Raw genomic sequence first — 25,440 nt, 5'->3', positions numbered from 1 at the left:
TGAAATCGATCCTTCACTCTTTTCTACAGAGAGAAAAAGAAGGAATTGGAACGTGAAGAGTTGTGGAGAAGGCTAGAGGAGTTAAAGCTTAAGAAGGCGATGGCAGAAAAGCAGACTCACAACGTGCTCAATGCACATAATACAAGTGCCAAATAAAAGAAATGACCACCTCTACTCGGCAGACATTCTTTTTTGTACCCTTTTGAAATATATAAGGATTTGCAAAAGAAACCTCATCAGTATAAAAGAAACAGCCAATTTTTTTCTCTGGCAAATGTAAGGATTCGAATTTAAATACAGCAGTTAAGTGATGTCATTATCACAGCATATTGTAAATTTGTCTAATTATTGATAGACTGTCACTTCCAACGTTTCATAGAACTGAATTATCATCCTTAATGAGTGAAATAATTATGGGAGTGGTGAGAATTATGACTTGAATTTTTGATTGTGTTGCACATAGGTGGTATAGTTTGCTATGTACACATTTTTCTTTGTTTTGTATGTGCTTTTCACATTGCTGCATACTTTGGTTAAGATGATAGAAAAGGCTTCTAGTTGTGCTGTATTTTCTCAAATAAAACCAAGGTACGTTACCAGTAACTTGAGATACTCAGTATGTGCCCCTTACAGCATTGAAAGGAACTGGGATACAGTGCTGTCCTTGAATTCCTGATTGGAGTCAGATTTAGATTTATATAATGCTCACATAGAAGGAGGCAAGGTAGGGAGAGAGTCAGCTGCAACAGGTTGGGGTGGCCAGTGCCTCTACCCCATTCTTGCTGTGTCTTGGTCCTGGGCTAGTTAGGGATTTCCTCCTGCTACAGCTGAGGATGGAGCTTCCTCTAGAGAGCCCATCAATGATGCTCCTCATCAGCCCAAGGACCCTGCAGAATAGTGCAGGTCTCTCTCACAGACTATCTTGGATGTTTCTGTGTTAGTTTAGCATCTCATGGACTGAAGAAGAGACCAAAATTGGCATTATTTTTTTTTAATATTAAAGAGGAAAGTGAATGTCAAGAAATAGTTCCTTGTTTTCTTTAAAGAAAATGCAGTCTGTTTCTTAAAGGTGGAAAGCTGACAGTAGAAGTCTTGTCTGTTTACTTGATCAAGTATTTTTCACATCTTTTATCAGAGTACCATTCCAATCTCTTAAATTGCAGTTGTGTGGAAAAATTTTGTAATGAAAGATCTTTGGGGAATTTAGCAGCATTCAATAAAGTCTTTATGTTTGTATTTAGTGCGGTACCTCACATCTTTGTGTTTATGAAGACCAGGAGAATTAGTATGACTGTTATGAATAACCTTTTTTAAGTGCTCAAGTCTCTGACTAACCTGTGGCTTTTCACTGAGTGGCAAAAGTGTTGGAGGCACAGGCTGCTGGGGGTTTGTTTTTTGGTGAGTAGGGTGGAAGGCTTGGCTCTGCTCCCTGGTGGTGAGAACAGCTGAGGCAGGTGTCCTGGGCTTCCCTTCCCTTCTGTGTGGCTGATTTACTGACAGTATTCAAGGAGTTCCGGGGGGAGTGCGCTGGGAAAGTCTTTGCTACACTGTTTGAGTCGACTTCATTACACTTTTATTGTTGCTTCATTTTTGCTTCTTAAGTAATTGTTTCACAGAGGATACGGGACTAGCAGTACCTGAAGGGGTTTACACTTCCAACAGCTCTGTCAGATCAAAACGAATTAATTGCTACTTTCTAACTGTCAGTTTTATATAAAAGGGTAGACCCTGCCATGGTAGCTAGCTGCACTAAATTTGGGGGGAGGGGGAGGAGGAATCCTTTACCTTTCACAGTGCTTCTTCTTGAAGGGAGAGGACCATCACACAGGCACAGCTCACCTCAGTTTAGTGCTTTAGTGCCTTTTTGCACTTAGAAGAATAAACCCCTAAATTTGTGACACAAAATATTTTCAGCTGTCCTACAGCCTAAAGGAAATTATATAAATGTTGGGGAACTGAACACCTTGCAGTGATACAAGGACCAAATCACTGACATTTGCAAAGGTACTTAAGCTTGATCTCCGTATTTGTAACACAAAAACAACAAAGTAGCTCTAAGAGGCCTTTCCAAACTGTGCAACCCTTGCAGTTAGAATCAGTCCTATAAATAGGTATGTAAAAGAATGGTTTCTTGGCTGGGATTGTTGGGCCTGCTCTTGTAACAACATTTCCTTATAAAACAAAACATCTTGATAGCTGTGCTGTAGTGACTGAAGTGGATTGCTGAGGGAATTTATTGATGGGGGGGAAAAATACATACTGCAGAAAGGAGTGTATTCTTTATTTAATGATACCTCCTCCTCACCCTATATCTGTGGCTGTCTTCCACCTCACCTTCTCTGAGCTTGTGGGCAAGGAAAGAAGAAAAAATGCAGTAGGATCCAGCAGGAGGAGCAGGATCCATCAGTACCTGATCTAATTATTGTTTCTAAATGTTTTTGTAAAATCCAAGAAAGAGCTGCTGTAATATTATTTGTTAAAGAAACACTTGGGTGTTTCTTTCACAGTGAGGAATCAAGAAAGCTCAGTTGTCTCTCTTATAGGGCTAAGGGCCTGTTCCCTGGGTATTTGGGAAAGCACAGGGCTAGAAGCTGACTGGGGAAGCCAATGGAATGCTCTCCTACCAGCATAGGCTGTTATGTAGCAAAATCAATGGGGTATTTCTTGATGTGGATGGTCTAAGTGTGTGTGTGGGGGTTATCCACACCCCTCACCTGGTTTCTGTCCTATTCCCCACCGTTCAACAGGGATGGAGTAGCTCAGTTGGCTTCAACTGTGCAGTTAAAGCTCATTCCTTGCTGTGCACTTTGCTGACCTGTCTCACCTGAACAGGACCTCTTCAGGAGGTACCACTGCAAGGTACTGAATAAAGTGGTAACTGAGCACCACCTTTCTCACATACAAACATTTTTCTCCCAAACAGCCAGTTCTGCTGTTTTGTTTATCTTACTACTGTGAGTTGTTGCTCCCTTGTTTAAGGCTGTGTTTGGTCAATGCAGTGCCTTGATTTGCTCTGGGAATCATCTGAAAGTAGTAAATTTTGTTCCAAAAGAACAAAGAAGCCAAAAAAGAAAGGAAAAAAGCTGAGGGGGTACTTTTGATACACTTACTTATTCCTCTGTTGATACTGTTAGAAGAGAAAGGAAGAAGCAAAATACTATTTGGCATTCTTGCAACAAAGCCTTCAGAGCAAGCACACTGGTACGCTGCTGCCCTGTAGACTCCACAAGTCCAAGTCTGGTATCTCAACTAACACAGGACTTATAAGGAAGAAAAGACACCACCACCCCAGCACAGTTAGTTAGCAGTCGTTCCCTTTATAAAAGAGAATCACATTTCAATGCCCTGCTGATGAAAGACTATTTTTCACTTCCTTAGCAAAGACTGGTGGGGAAAGAGGGATAAGCAACAGCCTGAGAAGGACTTTGAAATGGACCATCAGCTAAGCCCCCCAGTTTATCATGTTGCTTGACTTTCCTTTGAGTTGGACTGATCAGGAATAGCTTTTTTGTTTTTTACCTTATTGTGCAGTAACACTTCTGCCTGGACTGCCTCCTGTTAAGCTCCAGCTGAATGTGAGAACAGGTATTTTCAAAGAAGGTACACAGTATCTTATTTGAAACATTTTTTTAATATTAAAGTCACTATACTTTAAATCAAAAATGACATGTAATAGAATTCCAGTGTGTTTTGTTTTAAAACATACTTTGGAGAAGGGAGGCCAGGCTGCTTTTAGAGTACTTTACCTTCTTCTAAGCACAGTCAGAGCAGTGACTGTGCTGTGGTAGCAGGTGCAGCTCAGCTCATGCAGAAGTTAAATGGTCTGTTTGAGAAGTGCTCAAACTCTGTCCACTTTTTCACCATTTTCTACAGTGTTGAATTTCTGAACATTGGTGACTTCTCTTCTTTCCCCCTGGCTCCCCCATACATTGAGGTAAACTTGTTAAATTGGGAATAGAAAAGCATGAGTTTGTTAGACCTGTCCTAGAGTTAGCTCCTTTCTGAAGTTCGAAGGCCGGTTCACTAGGCTGTTCCTCCAGCCATCATCTTTCTGGCAGAAAACATACCTGGTTTTCAGCTTTAATTGCTGATTGAAGTTTATTCCAGTTATTTTCTATCCCTCCTGCTATGAACAGTTAAAAAGCAGCCTTAGTCTCAGCTTATATGGTTCATTACTTGACGACTCCTCTTCAGATGTCGTTTTCGGATTTTGATCATCCACTTAACACTTAACTTAGCAAAGTCTGCGGCCTTAAACAGAGCCAAAAAGATACCACAAAGAAGAGCAATCATGTTCCAGGGATTTGCTGTGATAATCTGAAAGAGATGAAAAATACTAGTCCCCTCATCCAATTCATCATACATTACACCTATTAAACAACAAACAGTTCCATTTTCCTAAATGAAGTGTTTTGCAGCATATTCCTTTATGCTGCAAAGGTTGCCTGTAGTGCCTTCTCTCCATATTGTGGTTTTCTGATTCCTTCCAGGAGGAATAAAACACAGTATACTTGCTGCTAAATTCTTTTTACACTGTTTTAGGATATTGAATTGTTTTAAAACTTTAGGGGTACAGTTAAATCGCTAATTTTAAAATTATAGATTAAACTTTACTGTATCATTTAAATATTTATAAAAAGAAGCAGTCACATGGAAGAAGATCTTCCAGAAGACAAAGGTTAGGAAAAGCAGCTACGATTAGATTGCTAAACCAGCTTTTGATCTACAGCAAGTACTTTGTATTTTTACTATGTTTGTTCAAGAACAGTTAAGTTTATTTATAGTTTGGATTTCTTGCACCTCTAGACACAAGAATGACTTCTGGGGTCCCTGATGAAGCAGGCAGAGCTAGGCTTAGGCAGCAATGAACAGGCAGGATAAACTTTTGGGCCAGCCAGCACAGTGTCAGTAGGTCACCCCCCTGAGCCAGGTCTTATACAGGCTTTCCATATTTGTTAATCTTCCTGAAAGCTGCCAATGCTTGTGAACTGTGGCCTCTTCAGCACCAGGAAATGAATACTCCCAACCCACTGGATCAAGGGCAGCTTTCAGTTGGAAAGTGGCAAAGGTGTGAACCCTACTTGGCAGAGAAGAATGAGAGGCCTGGGAATATGACCTGGCTCTCAAGGCCAAGGAGGTGCCTGGGTCCAGCATGGACAGGACAGCAGGAGTGCAAAGGACCAGCTTCCATCTCCTGTCCCACACAGTCTGCATTCACACTGGTTTTGGGCAGGAACACAAGAACGCTGTGGATTTTGCTGCTGGACCTCAGTTGTCAGGTAGGGTAATTTTAAATACAAAATGTAGAACAGATTCACTGCACACTTTTGCCACTCTACATTTTTCTGGGAAGGGCAAATGTATCTGCCCTTCTCCCCTAGAACACTAGGAAAACAAACTCTGGATCAAATGCTTACAGCACACGTACCTGCAGCATTCATCTTTGAAGCGCTCCAGGGATTGATCATGGTGTAGGCACATCATGTCTGGCACATCCTACACCTCTGGCTGCAGCATATTTAGCTGATTTTTAGAGTACTTTTTGTACATTTAAATAACAGTACCAAATTTTCTTCTAATGATAAAAAATACACTAGGCTATTTTTATTATTTAAGCCTAGGTTTTTTGTTTGTCAATTAATTAAAAAAAGAAAGAGTCATTAAATCAGTTTATCCAAGCACACTTATTTAAGCAAGAAGTTCCATCTTGACCTGAAACTACGCTTTGCTAGAACATAGGCTGCTTTTCTTAGCTACGTGTACCTCTACCTGCAAGCAGAATGCTGAGTGTCAACAACCCAAGGGAAGGCATCAGATGGTCCTGACCTCCACAGACTATGCATTACTGGATATAAGGAAGAGCCTAGCCTGAAATTTCAGAAGTAACCTCACTCTTCCTCTGCATTTCTGCTTGGAGTGAGACAACAGAGGTAAGTGCAAGCACACACAAACCATGAGACAGCATTTCACATGGGGAGTAGGGTGTTACTCACATCCTGAACAGTCTGTATGAAAGGATCTTTCCACTCAAATACCACAAAAAACAGCTGGTCACTTCTTGGTTTAGTTCTCTGGTCAATATAGTTAACCACGCTAGTCTGGGGAGAGGAGAAAAAAAAGGTGCAGGTTACTTTCTTCAGTGGTAAAATGAGTCTTTTGTGCAACAGAAAAGGCCTGCAAGAAGGTAAAAATAGCAGACTATTTTGGGACTTCCAATTCAGCCTTTCTCTACCTGGAACAATGAGCTCCCAAAACAGGGAAACGGTAGTTTCCTCTGTCTGTCTCATGTTCATATTATTTTCCTATTTCTCACTCAGTATCACACTACATACCATTTTTTAATTGCCTTTCAAGGGGAGGGGAATAATTTACAAAATTCATTTACTTGGAGTAATACAACATTTGGAGAGTTCTCATGAATGAATGCTAATTTAGTTTTATTTACCAGAGAACTACACAGTGGTGGCAGGAAGACTCCTTTTTGAAAAATCACTTGTAGAATAAACTATAAGATTCCAGCAAGTGCAGAATGAAAATGGAAGGGGAGAAAAGCCCAGATGTTAAGAACCAAAACTATGCTTCCCAGTACTGCCAGTACTTCCCAGTACCAGGTTACCACTTGAAACTAACAGTGACCAGCTGTTAGTTGGAATTGAGCTGTAGCACAATTCCAACAGGGAACTGGGTTAGGATACCAGACTATGTTACAGCCACATGAAACCATAGTCTTGAGAACCACAGTCAGGAAAGAATTATTAAGACATCAGGCCCCAGAAAAACCTTTGTATTGTAACACCCACCCCCAGCCCAGAGGTTTGTACACAGGCAGTAACTAACTGCACTTGTGTCCCAGGGGACAGTACAAACCACTCAAGAGCCAGACAGTGGCCTCACAGGAAAGCACAGTGATGGAGAGACTTCTCCCTTCTCCAGCCCTCAAAGGAGTGTTTACATCTTGTGTGTGCACGAGGGAGTACTGCTGCTCGTCCTACAGTTGTTTAATTCTGTACTGGAAGTAATGAATCCAGCAGTACTGTAACTTCATTTCAGGGTTGTAAATAGGAAGATGAGACAGATCATGGAAGAACCTGCCTTTCCCATATTTTATGAACCCGTTTTTTCCAGGTAGAGGAAGGCTGAGCTGGAAGTCCCCTAAACAGACCATCTTCACCTGCTTACAAGCTTTTCCATTGTATGAGGGATGACCTGCTACAAAAGCCTCCCATTTACCACGGCACAGTTTCTTTACAAATACCTCAAGGTTTCTATTAGTCTTCTCCACAGATCCTGCCCTGACCAGATTTTAGGCTGCAAACAAATAGAAGCAGGAGCTAGAACACCATGTGTCTCCATTCAGAGCATATGGGAGCTTCACCACCTCCTGTTTTCTGGTCAAACACCTTTGCTGCAGACTTACCACATATTTCTACAGCTCATTTCCTTATTGCAGGGTACCAGCACCCCAACTACACTCATCTAAGAAAACTGCACACTGGGAAACAAACAGTACACAAAGCTAAATGAAGGCAATGAGAAGGAAGAAAATTCAGATTAATGACTACTGGGCTAGTTAGCAGGGTGACTGACTGTGCTATTTGACCTAGTATTTGTATCCATCTTTCTGGTACGCCAGCTCCCAGTTTTAGATTTGAAAGGCTAATGGACTTCCTCATGCAATTTGAGCAGATGTTGTACTGTCAAACAAAGCAAGTGCAATTTATGTCTGAGCTGTTTCAACTTCTGCTGTTTTATTAATAGGGATCTGATTCCTAGTTCCTAGGTTTTATTAAAAACAAACAAATGAACCCACAAAACAAACAAAAAACCCCCAACACAGCATTCATCTACCCTGATGATCAGAGTCTGTAACTACTGAACTAAACAGATTTTTATGGTCACAAAAAGCTTCTTTTTTCCCCTGACTTTGAGTCAGCCTTTTGTTTTCACTTTGAGATATGTTAGACTTGGGCATCCAAAGGAGGACTTTCAAAAATCCTATACTTGGTAAGCACCAAATGGCAAGTGATACAGAGCTGTAGGAGATGAAGGACTGACAGACAACTGCTGTCAGTGCTTACATGGCAGCAGCTGACTGATGCATTCTTTCCTGTCCTCCAAACTAAGGCATCAGTTTGGGACTTGCATGACTCTGGGATTTGCCTCCTGTCCTCTTCCAATTGAGTGGGAGGGTACCCACTTCACAGTCACAGCTCTGCTCTTCCCTTAAAGCTGTGTCATGTAACTCTGAGAACTAAAGATAGAAGAATTGAAGACTCTGCTTCATTTTGCTCTCCACAAAATACTCTTTCCAAGCATACCATGGACTAAGTGAAAGTGTAGTCTCTGGAAGAGACACTTCTGGGAAGGACTGCTTTTAAAATCCTCACTGCTTGGCACTGATGAGACACTTCCTTTTCAACCAACACTGGGAGCAAAACAAACTCAAAACACAATTATTTTCCTGTCCATTAGTGTGAACAGAACAGGAATGAAAGTCAAACTCATTTCCTCTCTAGATAAGTTTGCATCTTCCACCTGGATATTTTCTAGTTTTAAATGATGTAAAGTTAAGTCACTCCGTGTCTCTAAGGACACTCAACAGCTAAAAATTCCAAACCCAAACAAAAAGCAGACATGAGAATGCTACAAAGGATACAAGGCTTATGTTTACCTCTTCATCCTAACATCAGCCCCTATGGTAACCTAAACAATACCTCTTTCCAATACTACCTATTATTTAGACAATTCTTTTGGCAGTTGTTCTCCACCTTGAACTAAAGGTAGCTGTGTTAATACTTCTATGTCAGTCTCTTTGGACCCTTACCTCAGACTACAGGGGTCATGTATAACACATTTGAGGCCTGAATTTCTGGCTTGCCTATTAGATGTTTTCCTGAGATGTGTCACTAGGCCAAACCAACAGCTGAACACAAAGAGACATTTACACTTTTAGAGAACCACTCCATGTTAAGAAAGAACATGAGTAACTGTACAGCCAAAGCTGTGCAGTAGCAAGTGGCATAGTGGATGCAATTAAACAAAATCCAACCAACATGCCCCCCCCCCCACTTCCAACTCATATTGCTATTTGCCCCAGGAATTAGTTCTGTTGGCCGGTTATCATTTAAAACTATGGCAGTAACTAATTCTTAATAAACTAAGAGATCCCCAAACACTATTTCTTTCCTTTTTTTTTTTTTTACCTCTTGTTTGAATTCAACAGTCTCACTACCATCTTCTTCTTTTGTTTTGACCAAGGACATCTTGACCCAAGTTCGAAAGCCTCCAGAAAACTTCCAGCTGGAGTATGAACTCTCACAGTCCTTCATGAATTTTTCTTTTTCTGGACTAAAGGAAAAAGACCATTATTTTACTGACCACCCTCTAAGCACTGTAGGCAGGAGAATGTCAGACCTACAGGCACTTCAAAAAATGGTCACAATTCCTTTTATCTTTCACCTGCTAAATTCAACATATCTAAAACATTGTGTGTAGTCATGTTTTCATTAATGGTAACACATCTTTAACCGCAGAAGACTTACCTGGTGCCCTGTGACCCTGGAGTTCTGCCTGCCCTGGGGAAGGCCTCATAGGGGAGTTTAGTTCTGCTCATCTGTCATCTTTGGGACAGAAAGGAGCAGAGCCAGGACCTCAGGAAACAACTCGTCACCATGTTAAGAAGCAAGAGACAGAAGGAAGAGCCTAGAGGCAGGGCAGGCTGCTTCACCTCATTTCTGGGATGCAAGTAAACTGGTTGCCAAATAAACCAGTTGCAATGCAGACATACTTAAAATGCTTTGAAATTGGCATTCAGTATATTCCTATTATTTTGGAAACACTACACCTTTGGTGTAAGGCTCCCATCTGCAACAACATGGCTGTTTCCCCAATATTATGCAATCACAGATATTTGTAACCCCCAGAACAGCAGGATTGCTTTGTATGTTTTTTGGTTGGTTTGTTTGAGGATCTTTTTTAATACTGTGACTGTAAGCCATTTAAAGGCTTCTAATACCCCTCATGCTGCAAGTAAAGAGATTTATCTGGTCTCCATCTCTTCTCTACCAGCTGCACAGGACACAGTGAATTAACCATGCTACTTACATGGAGCTCCTCCCATTATTCATCTCCTATTATTTACCTACTGTGATTTTAGCCACTTTCATGTCATCCCTATGAAATAAGCCTAGCCCTGCAGCTGCTTTTCCAACAAGGTTTCATTTGAGAAGAAGGGGTAAACCACTGTGATGAGTCATGAATCATTAAAGCCTATGCTGCCTATTTTTACTAACGATAGATTCAGTTTGCAGAGAGATGTTCAGGGTATGTTGATCCTTAAAACAACATAGAGGGTTTTGACCCAAACTTCCTTCTTCCTAGTGAAGGGAAAGGGTGTACTTTTCTTGTATGGCAGAGGGTGTGCATGACCAGGTCCGCTGAGAGACTAAGGTGTTTTGGTCTTTCAGGAGAAAGATGCAAAGAAGTAAAGAAGAGAAGCAGAGCTGAAGAAGCAACCTCTTGCCTCAGACAACAGTCCAATCAGGAAGACTTGGGCAAATCCAGTCAGTGCTGGTTCAGGACTTTTCCTGTCTTTTTTTCTTAGTTTTCAAAATCAGGGCTCCTTTTCTTCCTAGAAACCAAGGTGGCCTTGTCCGAAAGGCAGGAAAAGCATGCACTGATAAAAAGAATATCACACCACAGGCTCCTCTGTACTATGCCTCCTGCTCAGGCTTAATAGGTGAATATGCACATGCTCATAGGAAGGCAAAACCCACCAAAGCCATTGCTCCCGTCAGGGCTTCAGGCAATGGCTCAAACATGGAACTCCATTACACACACACATAGAAAGGAGAACCGTTCCTGGAAAGGAAAACTAATGCTCTTTGCTACCCATCAAGACAGGTGCTATTCCAAGGGTTTTTTAGCAAGTTAAGAATATCTTTATTTGTGACATCAGGTGCTTGTTTAGTGACCCCGAGAGGATGGCAGTACACCTCTCTAACTCCCACAAGAAAGATGTGGGCAGAACATAAGGACAAAGCCTGACTGCTCCTCACCATACAAACCAGGGACACAGGGACACCTAATCCGACAACGACTTCTTCCCCCTTCTGGATGTGGGTACAGCAGCAGCTGATGGGACAGAACAGAAGAGCACTGGAGTGCTTTGCCCCTCAAGAGGAACATACTTAATTAGCACTCTGCCAGCCAGTCATATGCCTAATGTCAGACTAAATACAGCATCCTAGAAAAGCTTTCCAAACCAACATGGAAAATTGAGGCAGGAAGTTATGACACAGAGCTGAACGTTACAGCCACAACTTACATGGTAGGCAGACAGCAGTAGAATACTTTGTCCTCAACAGTAATTGTAGGCTTGAAAAAGAAGGATTAATAATATGAGAAGGCATCTCCTTGCATTTGCCCATAATTCAGACCACTGCCACAGAGTGTGTGTGGGGGGGAAACAGAAAGGGGGGGTGGCAGGAGTAGAGCAGAGGCAGAAGCTTTGCATAAATTATGGCAGAGGGCAAATAATGCAGCTTTAAAACCACACACAGCTACATGAACACAAGGCAGGCAAGCAATTTTAAGCTGAAGAACAGTTCTCCAGGCAGTTTCTTTTAATTCCCTCTTCACCCCAAAGACAGACAACCTACAAAAGATGCGCCTTTTTTTGTTGTTGGTTGGAGAGTTTTTCTTTCTTTTTTTTGTTGTTGTTTTTCAGTAAGTTCTTCTTCCTATTACACTGTCCTTTAGAAGTATGGTAAGGTTCCTAGAATAATCTGTACCAGGCTCTCCCAGGATATTAATGGTGCCTCAAGACCATGCAAAAACTGCTACATCACAGCAGAGAAAGAGAACTGCAAGAGGCCACCGTCTCACTCGGGTGAACTACAAAGCCCTGGTCTCCTCTCAGCTAGTGCTCTCTGACTGTTCAACCTACTAAACAGGGAAGCCCATTGCCCAGAGCAGTCAAGGCCAGACCATGAGAGATTGTGTTTGTCCCAACTGTGGGAGTCACTGACCTAATTCTGTAAATGCTGCAGTGGATCCTTCTAACACCCGTCTCTATGGACCAACTCACGTGAGCCAGAGGCAGTTTTTAGGACATCCCACCATCAGATTCCAATGCAACAGCAAGAGCCAAAACCACAGATGGTTCAAACCCAATTTGTGTTTACTGCTTTTGCATTTATCCAGACCAGAAAACTCTCAGACAGCCATGGGATCTAATAAAGGGTCAGCTGGTGTGGTTCCCAATGTTTTGACACTTCTGTTATAATTCATTTCTCTGCTTGCAGCAATTCAGATCAGAGGCATGAACATGGAGCTCTGTTTAGACCCTTTAATAATCTCTGATCCGTTCCGACTGGTATCCATAATTTCACAGGACCATGAGTTATTTTACATGCTACACTAACAATAGTTTTGTCAGTAGTACGTTCAGAGGATTTTCTTCTAAAACCCATATATTATACTAATGATAGTTCAGGAAAGGAATCTGTATTTTTAGCCACACTTTTTGGGTAATTTGCAAGGGTTTCATTATTTCCTTCCCTCCAATTAATATGGCAGAGACAGCAGCTGCCACTGCATTAAAAAAAAAGAAGAAAAGAAGTCAGCAGCAGTATCCCTCCAACTCAGAGGCTAACAACAGCACACGGTGCAGCAGTGTTCTGTGGAGACCAGAACAAAACTTGAGAGCAGTGCCAGTTTCATGTAGTCTGTGATCCGATTTTAGCACAAGAGCTGCGGAGAATAAAACCCTCGACAGAAACAACTGGACCTTGCTTGAGTCCTCACCACTTGCTATGCCACAAAAAACCCCTTAAAGATACAAGTCTCTAGATGCCATTTTTATTACAGCTTGTGGCTGATGCTTTCAGCAGCCTTTACTGATATAATTATTGCTATTTAAGGCAAAAATGAGCTGCACATAATACTGCCTACACAGAAACTGTGGTGCAGATACAGCAGGCCTCTTCTCACCAGTTTCAAGGGGGGGTTGGATCATGATTTGAGATGATGGAATACCCTATATGTTTCACATCAGTCTCCCTGCCTAGCCCAACACAAGCTGTTTGCAGCCATGGCAAAAAACTGTAACAGTAATGATGATATCTAGTGAGTTTTAGCATCTCTGATAACAATGTACATGAACTGCTGGACACAGTGCTAATATTGCGCTCTCATAACCAGTAAGTGAGACACTTTGTCAGGACAAGTAGTTGACAAAGGCCACTAACTGAAGTTTTAGAGGCTCTATGGAAGGACACACAACAGTTTCTAGAGATATCTTAGCCCAGACTTCCCATCAACTAAATTTAGCATCTGCTGACGAAGCAGAAATCATTTCTATTTTCTCTTCTACTGAAAGTTGGACAGAACGAGTGCACTCTGCATATGCAGTGCAGTTTCACATGCACTTCACAGTCAGGAGAAACAAACTTCCAACCTGCCCTGAGCCTGTCCAGCTCACAACCCGGGACAGAAGGACAACAAACACAATACTGAGCAAGACAAGCCACACAATCCATATTAAGGTTTGGAGGATGCTGTAAAAGAGACAACGCTACTGGTCTCCTGTCTACAACCGGCTCTCTTCCTGTATTTCATCTAGACATGCAGATCATTTACTACTAAGGCCTACATGCCTTTGCCAATTTTACCATTAACCTGGGTTAGTTCAAAACCAGTTTTAACTCCCATTCCTATTACCTGCCTCAAACAAGCACAAAGGATGCATCCCCAAACAGACATCCCCATCCTCTTTTTACTTTTCTCCAAACATAACCCAGCCTTCACTCCCCTGGCCTCCATTCGGATGCCTTCCAACACAGGGACAAGGCAGCTTCTCTAGGAACAAAGTGACACTTCCCCATCTTTTCATGGACCAATCTGCCATATAACCGGTCTGACCTGGCAAACCTGGAAGCAGAAGGCTGCGATCCAGGTTTCTCCCAGGCATCTTACAGATGATTCTTAACCGACTCACCTACTCTGGCACAAGCACAGCCTTGAAGCTCAGACCTTTGCAACAAGCAACTGTTGTTCTGCACACCTAACCTGCACGTGCACGACACGTGGCACAAGCGTCTGGGCCAGCAGCACGCACAGCTGCAGAAATACTGCCAGTGTAAGTGGGGCATGTGTGTTTTAACTTGGGAAGAAACAGCTCTTTAAAATGGCTTATCTGCAAGTCGATACAACGAGCACAGAAACGTGGCTTCCAAGACCCGGTTAAGCACAGACTGAGCTGTGTCTCGTAAGCTGGCTCATTCTGCAAAGAGCCACATGCAACACCAGGGGTGCTCTCAGACAGTGCCGGTGTCTGGCAGTGTAGCAGCAGCTGAGCACCTTGCTGGAATCGGTCCCACTGTACGTGTTTCTAAACGCAGCACAAGCCACAAAAAATGAGAAAAACCAGCACGCAAGGAACAAGTAGCACCTTCTACATCACTACTTCTAACTGGTATTTTCTCACCCTAAAATATCAATGCCTAAAATACCCGGAACATTAGCATTTTATGAGGTGTTTTAGTGTAGTTACAGAAAGTACTTAGTGACTTAAAATCTCTCCTTCACTGAAGTAGAAAAGCTGTGTAAAAAGGAAATTCAGATAACTGGCCTTTGGCCACCCAGAGATACTGCAACTGAACACTTCCAGTCTCTGCTGTATCTGAGAGCACCATTTTGATAAGTTCAAACCTCTGAGAATGTGTTGCTACAATAAAATCTGTTATTTCTCTTCCCTTCCCTCGCCCAATTTGATTCTGCATAGTCCTTTCTCCCCTGTCCCTTTTTCATTGAGCAGGTATTACCAAAATCGGGCTTTCTATCAGATGTCAATATGACTAATATCTCTTGTCTAGCTTTTAATCTGGATCACAGAGAGAAGAACAGAACTTGAACTGTTAAACTTAAAGCAAAACTTAAACAGTTAAGTATGAAATTTATTGTCACAGGGGAAAAAGAGTGGGGCTTTGAAGAAAGTTCAAGATTAATTCCACTCATTAAAATTAGAATAAGGTAATCAGTCACTCTAATGGCACCAATGTTGAACAAATATGAAGCAATTTTGAAAACCCCATATATGAATCATTCTATAGAAACCTACATAAAGCCAGTAAGACAACAAAATACAGTTAATCTTTCAATGAAATCACAACAAATCAATCTAGGGATCTGATCTTCACAGTAACTGCTTTAAAAAAACCCAAATGGTACAGAAACATTGGTGTTCTCTCTGCACTTCCTGACACACTACCCAGGACAGCACACTTCCTGATCACCCATAGCAGCAGACAGCAGTAAGCCAGCACAAACTTCAAACTTCCAGAAACTGCAGCAACAAATGATTTGAGCACAGCCGAGAGCACGTTTTGTCACTGAAAAAGTTCTCAGTGCATTTTCTAAAAAGTAAGATCAGCAAACAAAGATATGAAAGAGCATCAGCATAACCCAAACATTAAAAAAAAATACATAAAAGCCTGTCTGATTGTTACTAAAAAAGCTTGCTTTCCCAAGTATTATGGTAGCAAGTTCGGTGCAGTTACAGCTCATTCCTTTACATACCTGTTGACAAACTCTTGGAAAGAAGAAAACAGAAGGTAGTCAATGGCACTAAAATCTTGGTCTGTTTCATTTAAATGAAACTGCAAAAACACCAGTTCCTTTTTCTTCACATCACGAGGGCCTTGAACAACCAAAGCATACTTCTGTAAGCAAACAGAGATGGTGAGAGTGGCAAAGGAATCCTCATTTCCTGTTCAAGAATTTGTCAACTGGTACTAATACTGTATAAAAAACTAATACACATTGAGAGTTTCTTGGCTGCTACTAAGTACACATCTATTAAAATATCTGACAAGAATGCCAATTGAATTCATCCTTTTAGTATCAAGATTTAGTGTTTTTCTAAGAAACCGGCTTTAATTCTGTCATCATCCCTTGGGTTCACATGGAATTACCAGTCAAGGCCCTGCATTCTGCAGGAGGACAATCAAAACTGTTTTGAGTATTAAAGTCTTGGAACTTTGCTCTTGACATGAAAAAAGTTAATCTGGAGTCTGATGTGGAGAACATCAGAGGTCTCTGCCTCAGTGCCTCTCTAGTCCACTGCAAGACTAGAGTCTACTGGATCAGCAAGCTTCTAAATGAATCTACAACACAGCATAAAATTGCATGTTCTTAGTTTGTTAAAACTAAGCAAAAAGAGCATATAGGAGCAGAAATTAAATTAGACTTGCACCTAGACCTATTACTTTCAAACGTACTAAGGAGCTGCTTCCCAAAAACAAATGGTGACTAGATGAGAAGCAAAACATGAAGAGGAACAAAGATGACCAAATGGGCACCTAGATAGTTTATTTGTTCATGTTTAGTTTCCTTAAAAACAATCTGAGCAATCACTTTATCTAAAGGATTAATATGGTCATTTGTGGGTTTTTACCATTTCTTTATATAGCAGCTAGATTCCCTGCATTTTTAAGGGCAATTTAAGACAATCACCCAGTACACCCCTCTTGCTGGCTCACAGCACTTCAGTGAAACGTTTGGTGGTTATCTAAGATTCTTCCAAGTGTGAATTATAGTATGTAAATCCCAGCAAACATACAAAAAGAGATTAGCTATCTTGCTTTAATGGAATAACTGCTACGGCTTTCAATCAAAGCCAGATTTACAATACCAAGGAGAATGCTTCCCAGTTCATTTAGGACAAGAATGAAGCAAGAATTTTGTCGTGAAAAATGACATATTTTATCCCATTCAAGTTTCTGTGCTGCACACACCCACACGACAGCTGATCTTCCAAAACACATATACACACTGACTGAGGTCTTTCACATTTCTGAAAACAAAAGGACAGATGGCTTGGAAAAAAACCTGGAAGAAAGGATTTTTTTTTTTATAGCACATAGTAAATATTTTTTACTTTCAAATACAATTATGAGCAGAAAACCCATACTGAATAAGCTTTGTTCTATTATATTATTATTACCATAGTTTGATTAGTGAAAGGATCTGTGTAGTTGATTCTCTGAGTGGTGCATTCAATGTGTCCTGGCTGACCTGGATTTATCAGAGGAGGAATGTGATCGTAGTAATGATGTTTGCAGCTAAGCAGCCGAGCCTTCCCTGGGTAAAAGGCAATACCTGTTTTGGGAGAAAAGCATTGGAGAGCACTGATTTCCTTCCCAAGTACATAGATTTTCATTCTGGAATTTAATCTGACAGGATACTGAGCTATCCTCAAGATCCAACAAAACAATCAAATTAAACTATGCACTTCTGCAATTTCTGGAGCAGGTCAAAAGCACCAGCTGCATCAGGACAGAACCCCTACCAGGCACTGACAAAAAAATCAGTGTTCATATTCTGTTACAATAACTCACAGTTCACAGAAGCTACTAAGTTTCCCTAGTCTTTCCATAAACCAGCAGCTAATACATCAGTAGTCCCTTTCACCCCAAATGAATCCGTAAAATAAGTTAGGAGACTACTGAAGTCAAATGGACAGGTAGTGCTTCAGTTTGTCCATGTTTTCAGATACTGGCATTTGACACAATCAAATTTTAATTGGAAATAATGTATGAACTATACATGACAGATCAAAGATTGCTGGTTGATCTTATAAAACTGAAAAGATCCTTTTCAGAACATCTGATGTCTTCTCTTCACTGGATATGATGTCATGATAAAAACCAAAGACATCAAATAAGCACTGACTGTTGCCATCTTTATAATTTATACGACTGGGTAGGCAGGCTACTACTTCACCTGGATGGAAACTCCTATGTATTGTAAACCTCCCATTTCAGTCCAACAACATTCACTGGAACTTCAGCCACCTCAGCTTTAGAAGGCTAGCAAAATACAAGACCCAAACCTCAAAATTCTGTTACACCACATATGCCACATTTATTATTGGAGACGAGCTTGCTGGAAGATAATCTAGACCAACCAAAAAAAAAAGTATTATTGATTAGATACAATTAGCTCTCACAACTGAAATGATGTGCCCATCAAAATGTGACATGTCAAAGCAGTCAGCATGTATCAGTCTATAAATGCTTTATCCCTTTCTTCAGAGCTCTGTGTTTGCAACTTGCCATCTCATCACTTTAATAGAGCAATAAACTAAAGGACTATATTAATTTAGGTTCTCTGATCTAGCAGGGATGCCCAACAGTACTTTTGGATTTATATGTATGTTGCTCTGCTTCTTTAAATGAAATTTTTTCCTGTTGCTGTATGAAAAGCTCATGTGGAAAAAATAAAAAGGAGGGAAAGCTTGAGTTTACAGTCAAATCCATATGGTCCAAAGACCTACTTACAGAGCTAAGCCTGACCATACAGAAAAACAACTACAGGAATATGGTGACAACTTTGAAACACTCTCCTTTCAGCCACAATTACTGGAGTGGTTATTTGTAATTAATAACACTGCAGTGCCATTGTTAAATTGGAAACTGACCAATGACTGACTGAGCTGCACTTGATACCCCAGCTCTATTTATGAATGGCTGCTGGATAATTTTAAAAAATAATAAGGATACAACTCACTTTTCAAAAATGTAGAGTAATACCTCTTGCAAACTGCAACGCAGTTTCTGCTGCCATGCTACATTTTTATGCCAACATTGTTCCCTGCAGTCACATCACATTTTCATTGCCTACTGATGCAATATGAACTTGTAAAAAACACAGGATGGAAGTGGAAAGTGGCATTGTGATTGGTTTGAGAAATTCACCTTCTTTACTGTGAATGGCACCTCACTGTCCAGTGCATCACTGAATTCCCTGACAAACATCCTACATGCTACCCTGTTTAAACAATGCAGTTTTGGGGATATATCCAAAAGGAATTATCTTCTTCCTCTAAAAGAGGACTCATTCTGGAGCCTAAAAACACTTCTTATCTATCAAATGTTGCATAATGCATCACAGCTTCTGTCATTCATGTTATTGGCACAAAAGCTCCCACAATCTCCCGTACGATGTCAACATTTCTGTGCAAAGTCAACACAACATAGATTAAAAAAAGAGGAAGTGAAAGACCTGGGTTAAAGTATTATATGCAATCTGGGCCCTGAAGAATCAACACCAAAGATGTTTAACAGTCCAAGGAAAATGTGCACAACAACTTAACCCCTTTTGTTTGCTACAGTTCTTACCGGGTGCATCATACAAGGACACTTCCTTGTAAGTGACAGACATCACTGGGTGCTTGAGCTTCTCCCTGAAGTCACTGATGGTTTGGTAGACAAGGAACACAGCTACAGCCATGAGCAGCAGATACATAAAGAGGAGAATTACTGAAAAAACATTCTTTAAGCAGGTCTTGCTGAAACGCAAAGAAGGGGTAGTGGTACCCAGTTCACCATCTAAAACCAAACAGAATATGGATTAGGACTTTAAAATACAGATATTTGGGCTGAATTTACTCAGTTTTCATTTAAAGATCAATCACTAGAGAGGAAAGTAAGCCTCAAACTCAGCTTCACATAAAAAGCCACAGTTATTGCTGGTTTTGATGATTAGTCAAACAGATGCTTCCTTCTCGAGCATGAGATATAAGCATCCTAAGATTGTACCTCTTTCTTACAGGTCAGAATGTGGCACTCAGCTTAAGGATACTACAGTCAGGAAACAAGGTCTACTTTCAAGAACAACTCAGAAACAAAGTTCAAAGTTCATAAGAAAAAGTCTGTTGATGGTCAATCTTTGCCTCTGGAAAAAACAACTCCCTTCCCCGCCTCCCAGTCTGAGGTGATTCTTACACACTCAGCATACGCATTGGCAGAATGATTTAATACTCTAATGCTCTTGCCCAGCTCCCTGCATTGCATCTCCACCACGGTAGAAGTCACTAGATATTTGTTACCCTCCAGTTCATAACTCCTTGTGCATTCTACATAAAATTTCAAAAAAGGCTTCTCCCAATTACAGTTAAAAAAAGTCTGAGCCAATTCTCTTATAGTCTCCTTGCCTTCAAACCTTATTCTCTGAAGATCTTCAGACCAGTCTCACTCTCACACAGACACTGCTTTCCCCATACTCTGTGCATTTGCCATTTCTTTTGGAAATACTCCTAAGGAAAAACCTCGTGTACTCTTGAGTTACACATCACGCTTTGATCGTGAGTGAGATATAGCTGAACACAAAAAAGGAGCATTAAAACCCAACATAAGAAAGGAGATAAGCAGCCATACTTCATGCTGACTGTTCTGTGTGGCGTAATTTAATGAGTCAGGCCCTCTGAGGCTGTCCCACATGCTGCTCTTCAACTCTAATGGCACAGTTTGGTGTTTGCTCCTTCCCACAGCAAACATGAGCCTTTTAGTAAATCCTATTGCACACATAACCTCTTACAAAGGTCTGTGGTCACACACACGTCTCCAAGTTACATGTTAGGAGATGGCAGCCAAGGCTAATTAATTAGGACATTGATATGCCAAGGCTAATTAATTAGGACATTGATATGCATAAAACTGCACTATTGAAACAAATATGTCTTGAATGGCTGCAAGACATTGCGGCCATACTCCTTTCAGGTTGGCTTACCTTAATGCCTACGTCTGAGCTGCAATAAGCCCATTTAACACCCTCCAAAAGCAGGCCCAAATAGTCTTACTAAAAATCTGTTTAAAAGCACATCTGTTCAATATTGCATCTTGCTCACATAAAGCTGGCACAGACTTTGCTTGCAACCCACTGCCACCACAGATACTGCAACTGAAGTCAGACACAACACAAAGGAAGATGACATACTAAGCTACCTCAGAGCCAGATGTGCTGCATCTTCTTTGGTTGAGCACAGTTCATGACAAAGAAATATTCTCACATCAGTCTTTGGAAAACCTCCTTGGCTTTCTATCACTACTGATTCACAAAAAATTAATAATTCAGTGTTTTGTTTGTTTTCAGAAGTGCAGCAAAATAACAAAACCAAAATAACCAAAGCCACACATCGCAATAGTTTATCAGGCACCAAGAATCAATAATTTCTGGGTCAACAGTTCTCACCTGGTAAAATAACAGAGCTGGCATCTTCATGAACTTCCATCTCTCCTTCTCTCTCATCTGTTGGGTTTTCAGATACTCGCTCCACATCTTCACTCAGCTGTGTAGTTAAAAGAGTGGTTCAATTTCCAAACATGCTCTCAACTTGCAATTGCTGGAATTTCTACGGTACAAATAAAAGAGGCTCCAACTAACCAAACACACAAAAACATGCCCCCAGACCAAGAGCACCCAGCATCTCTTCCACTTGTTCACCAGACAAAAGTGACATTTACAGCTAAAACCTAAAGCTAAAAATTAAGTGATTTGCACACTGCAAAAAGAGAAAGACACCACATTAAATTTAACCTACTTCTACCCTGCTGCTTCAGCAATAACACCACCTTTTCTTTCAAGATCCAAGTAATTATTTCCCTGGCAGCTCCAACCCAGTTTAAACCTCCAATTAGGACAATGTCCTCTGATGTAAGCAGGAACTTCGTTCTGTCACTGAAGAATGTATTTTCAGGCATAAACAAACCACAGCACATACCAGCAAACAGAGCATTACCACTTCTTAATAAAGAGGTGCAAAAAGCTCGAGACGCATTTTGACAGTTGTTAAGGTAAGTCACTCAAATGCAGTCTCAGCCACATAGGTAGGTCATTATGAGACAACAGTCAAACATCCCTATATTTCTGGTACTTATTTGATTTCACTCTACAGATTATTATATATTAGTGGTTATGCAACTAATTAGTCTTACGGTGTTTCTGAAACAGCAACAGAGACCAGATGTTTTCTTGTTTAGCTATTCAGAGCTCTGGGCCCAAACTGCCAAGACACTTGCGTCAGAGTCAGAAGCTTGTCACATCAGATATGCATCACGTGAGATTGTGAAGAAAAACAGTTTTTATACAATAGATAGATAGATAGATAGATAGATAGATAGATAGACAGATAGATAATCTCCTGTGTGTTTTCCAAATTTCTTTTCTGGCAGGGACTGACATACAGATTTAGAGCAAGGCAAACTGGCACACAAGCTTGCAGCACGTCATGTGTTGCATAGTAACTGTCCAAGCTAAACATTCAGCATCACCTATCTAATTGGGTAAGGGAGATTAACTTTGTTCCTATTTCAAAGAAAATGGGGGCACAGTTAATGCAGCCATACTGAATGCTATAAACTTTACACCCCTAACTTATTCAACAGTAACACGCATGTATCCATAAAGAAGTGCTTTTATTTCACCCAACTTTAATTCAGTATTGAAATCATCATTATATCATTGCCAAATCATCAGCATCTATTAGGAAACAGTCCACTCATTTTACATCTTCAAAGTCTGACGCAAAGTCTCCATCACCTCCTGCTGTGTTTCTGTATTCATTTCCACCATGCAAAGCCAGATGAAAGCAGTTACCCAGTTGTTTTTAAATGCTTAGAACATAAATAAAGCATGATTTCCTGTGGCATGGTGTGAACAGGTATCTAACAGGCTAAACTCAGCTCATTTGCAGGAGACTTACCAGGGTCCAACTGAAGATATTTTTTTCAATTATCTTCATAAAATAAGGGAAAATTAACACATTGCTCCTTTCTGTAGAAACATGCCAGTTCTATTTGTTTACCTGACCCAAAATAAGCCATTCTGACACAAGAAGAGTACTCACTGAACCTCTTGTACTGATTAAGCTAAATAAACTAAGCAGCCAGTTCCAATTATACTCATACTAATTCCTTATACCAGAGCCAAAAAATTAATGTAAGTTACCAAGTCACCGCAGTTTCTCAGTTGACTCCCATACCTCTCTGATTCCCCGGGTACAGGCACCTCATTGACTGAGGTTATTTAGAGGGTAAGTGAATTCTATTCCTAACAGCAAAGAGACCCCAACACAAGTTTAAACAACACCACAATATGCAAAATTTCCTATCCTCTCAAGAGAACCTACAGCAATCTTTTCAACAAGTAGAAAAAAGATGATCTTAGAGGTCTTTTCCAACCTAAATGATTCTGTGATAAGCTCAGAAAACGTAGACTTTCATTATCCCTTAGAAACAAAACAAAAAACCCAAACAATATGCAACTATGTTTTCTTATCTTGGTTGATAAGGCAGACACAGTTTCATAATGTTTTCACACACAAAACCAGAGGACAGCCAGTAAGGACAGCCAGTCAAAAGCAGGAGTACTAACATTGTTTCAGGTGCAGTGAGTAGGTCAATGTGTAAGACCCCTTCCCTAAAACCAACTATATTTTACCACAGATCCTGAACACCTGAACTGACAAGAGGTGAAGCTGCATACAGCCACTGAGGTGACCAGAGCCTCACACTGTCCATGGCTCAGCCCCTGCGTTCAGAGTGTAGGGCACACAGCACACTGTGTCTACAGGGCACTGCAGCACAGACCTACAAACCCAACAAGTCACAGTCACACTCTCCTAATGACTGGGGAGCCAGCACAGCATTACTGTGTGAGAGCTGATTCTGGTTTGTTCACAGTTGTCACTTGTCTTGGATTTGGAGATTCTGTCAACAGTGAACCTGGATCACAGCAGCTGTGTTCACCCTCACAGGCCAGCTCTTCCTACACTGTATTTTTGATAAAGAGGTGAAGCATGGTGCTAATGCAGAAGGAACATAAATTGCAGGGTAGTTAAGCTTGCAATAGGATTCAGAGATAGGATGGGATGTCAAGGGCAGGAAGGGCATGAAACAGACTTTGTTCAGCATTCCTCTGGGTTCAGTACATACAGCTGAGTGTGAAACAACTGAGGAAGCTTGCCCATGTCCCAGCAGTTCCTTTTCAGATCTGCACACAGAAAAGTACTAGATAAAGGGAAGCTCAGAAAAGGCAATTCCAGACATTTGAGCATCCCTGCTCGAGGTAGAAGTACCAAAGACTGCTGCAGGCACTGGAGAAGGGGTGGAATCACAGGTGTTGCACTTAGACACATACCATCTAGACTTGTGCCATAGAGTTTGGGACAATCCCAAATGTATGGACCAGTTTCAGTGGTGGCTGACACACATAACATGCATAGTCCAGTCCATACTTCAGGCATCAGTGCATGCATTACCTCTCTCTAACTCTCCCAAGTGCATCGCCTATGTACAAGCACACAAGTTCATCCTGATAAATCTTCCTATTGGATAAAAATCTCTTAAATAAAAGCAGAACTTGGTCACACAGGCCTTTTGCTGGTCCGCTGATTCATCACCTTCCAATGCTTTCTAGCCTGGCACAAAAACCAGAAGCTGAAACTAAACAGACAGCACTAAAATAAATTAGAACGTATTAAAACTGAGCTCCAAAATACCCGTCACGTGCAGAGGAAGGAAAATATCCACACTTGTTTGTATCTTGCAGGCAAAAGAAAAGTGCTCTGCTGTAACTCTCTACCGCTGCTGAACTTGGCACAAATAGCTTGTATCTCTAATAGAAGAGATAGGAAGGAGCAAGGAATTCCGGTTGCTGAGCCTGTACATTGATATGCAAACCAGGCTCTGCCTCGGGGTCTTGGCAGGGTGATAAAGAGGCCTTCAGTTTCGGGCGCGGGAGCTCTGGTACCAAAGCCGCTTCTCACACCCGACAGACCATCCCCTTGTTACCGAACCCCGGCTACAGAATCCACCGGCCAGCTGTACCTACCTCACGCCCTGAACACAACCGCTGCCCATTATTCTAACCGCGTTCAGAGATGAAACACGGGATTACGCGCACCCAACCCCCCCGTTCCTTTCCGGAGAGCGCAGGTGCCCCCCGACGCCGCGGGTACCCGGCGGAGCCGCAGCCCGGAGCCGAGCGAGCCCACGGCGACAGCGCCGGGTGTCACCGCGGGGCAAGCGGCGAGCCCTGGGTCCGGCACCACCGGCCAGCCGGGACACACCGCCCCCCAGCCCTGCCCCGGCCCCCCGTACCTCCTGGTAGGATGCGGACACCTCTGTCTTTAGCATGGCATCGGCGGGAGCGGCTGCCGCGGGGGCCGGGCGGCACCCGGCGGCACCGCACGGGGCCGGGCAGCGACACCGCGCCCGGGACAGGACGGAACAAGCCAATCCGAGCCGAGCCGAGCCGCCCCGGCCGGGCAGGGCCACGCAGGCGCCGGGACCCCCCGCCCATCCCCCGGCTGCTTCCCGCCTCCCGGTTGCTTCCCGCCCCGCGCCAGGGCTTTTGGGAGGCGTAGTCCGGGCAGAGCCGCCGTGAGGGGCCGGGTGGGGGGCGAGCAGCACGGCTCACGCGTGAGAGGGGTTTTGTGGGGTTTGCTGGAACATTTCTCTCTACCAGGAGGTGTGTAGTTCTGCGTAGTGACGGGGAGATGAGTCTTTTCTACAACACGCACTTCTGCTAACACAAGAAGGAGCTAGGTCGGAAAAGCAATTATGATAATTCTGTCAGCTCTCCCCAGACTGCACAAAA

At 42.0% G+C, this 25,440-nt stretch overlaps 2 protein-coding genes across 4 annotated transcripts in view; one reads left to right on the top strand and one right to left on the bottom strand.

Annotated features, from left to right (window-relative positions):
* PPP2R5A (protein phosphatase 2 regulatory subunit B'alpha) overlaps window positions 1-1,240 on the top strand; it is a 45,091-nt gene extending 43,851 nt beyond the window's left edge. Inside the window, exon 13 of the mRNA XM_027723722.2 lies at window positions 30-1,240. Coding sequence (XP_027579523.1) covers window positions 30-156 — 127 coding nt within the window. The 3' untranslated portion in view covers window positions 157-1,240. The remainder of the gene's footprint in view (window positions 1-29) is intronic.
* Window positions 1,241-3,612: 2,372 nt separating this feature from the next.
* Window positions 3,613-25,077, bottom strand: PACC1 (proton activated chloride channel 1). Of its 3 annotated transcripts, none has more exons than XM_027723723.2 (8): window positions 24,942-25,077; window positions 21,034-21,130; window positions 19,182-19,391; window positions 17,006-17,160; window positions 15,580-15,722; window positions 9,204-9,348; window positions 5,994-6,098; window positions 3,613-4,317 (listed from the first exon to the last, which is right to left on the bottom strand). In XM_027723723.2, exons 1-8 carry the CDS (start codon window positions 24,975-24,977, stop codon window positions 4,156-4,158), a joined length of 1,053 nt encoding a protein of 350 aa, XP_027579524.1. In that variant the 5' UTR covers window positions 24,978-25,077; the 3' UTR covers window positions 3,613-4,155. The 3 variants fall into 3 exon arrangements, with proteins under 3 accessions (XP_027579524.1, XP_027579526.1, XP_027579525.1); XM_027723725.2 differs by having other exon boundaries at window positions 19,182-19,283; XM_027723724.2 differs by having other exon boundaries at window positions 21,034-21,193; window positions 24,942-25,069.
* Between the last annotated feature and the right edge of the window lie 363 nt (window positions 25,078-25,440).

This window comes from Pipra filicauda, unplaced genomic scaffold (assembly GCF_003945595.2).
Source record: "Pipra filicauda isolate LSUMZ 115617 unplaced genomic scaffold, ASM394559v2 scaffold221_size1283894_pilon, whole genome shotgun sequence".
Taxonomy (NCBI): domain Eukaryota; kingdom Metazoa; phylum Chordata; class Aves; order Passeriformes; family Pipridae; genus Pipra; species Pipra filicauda.
The sequence above is the reverse complement of the archived record's forward strand: the minus strand, read 5'-3'. Positions and strand labels throughout refer to the sequence as shown.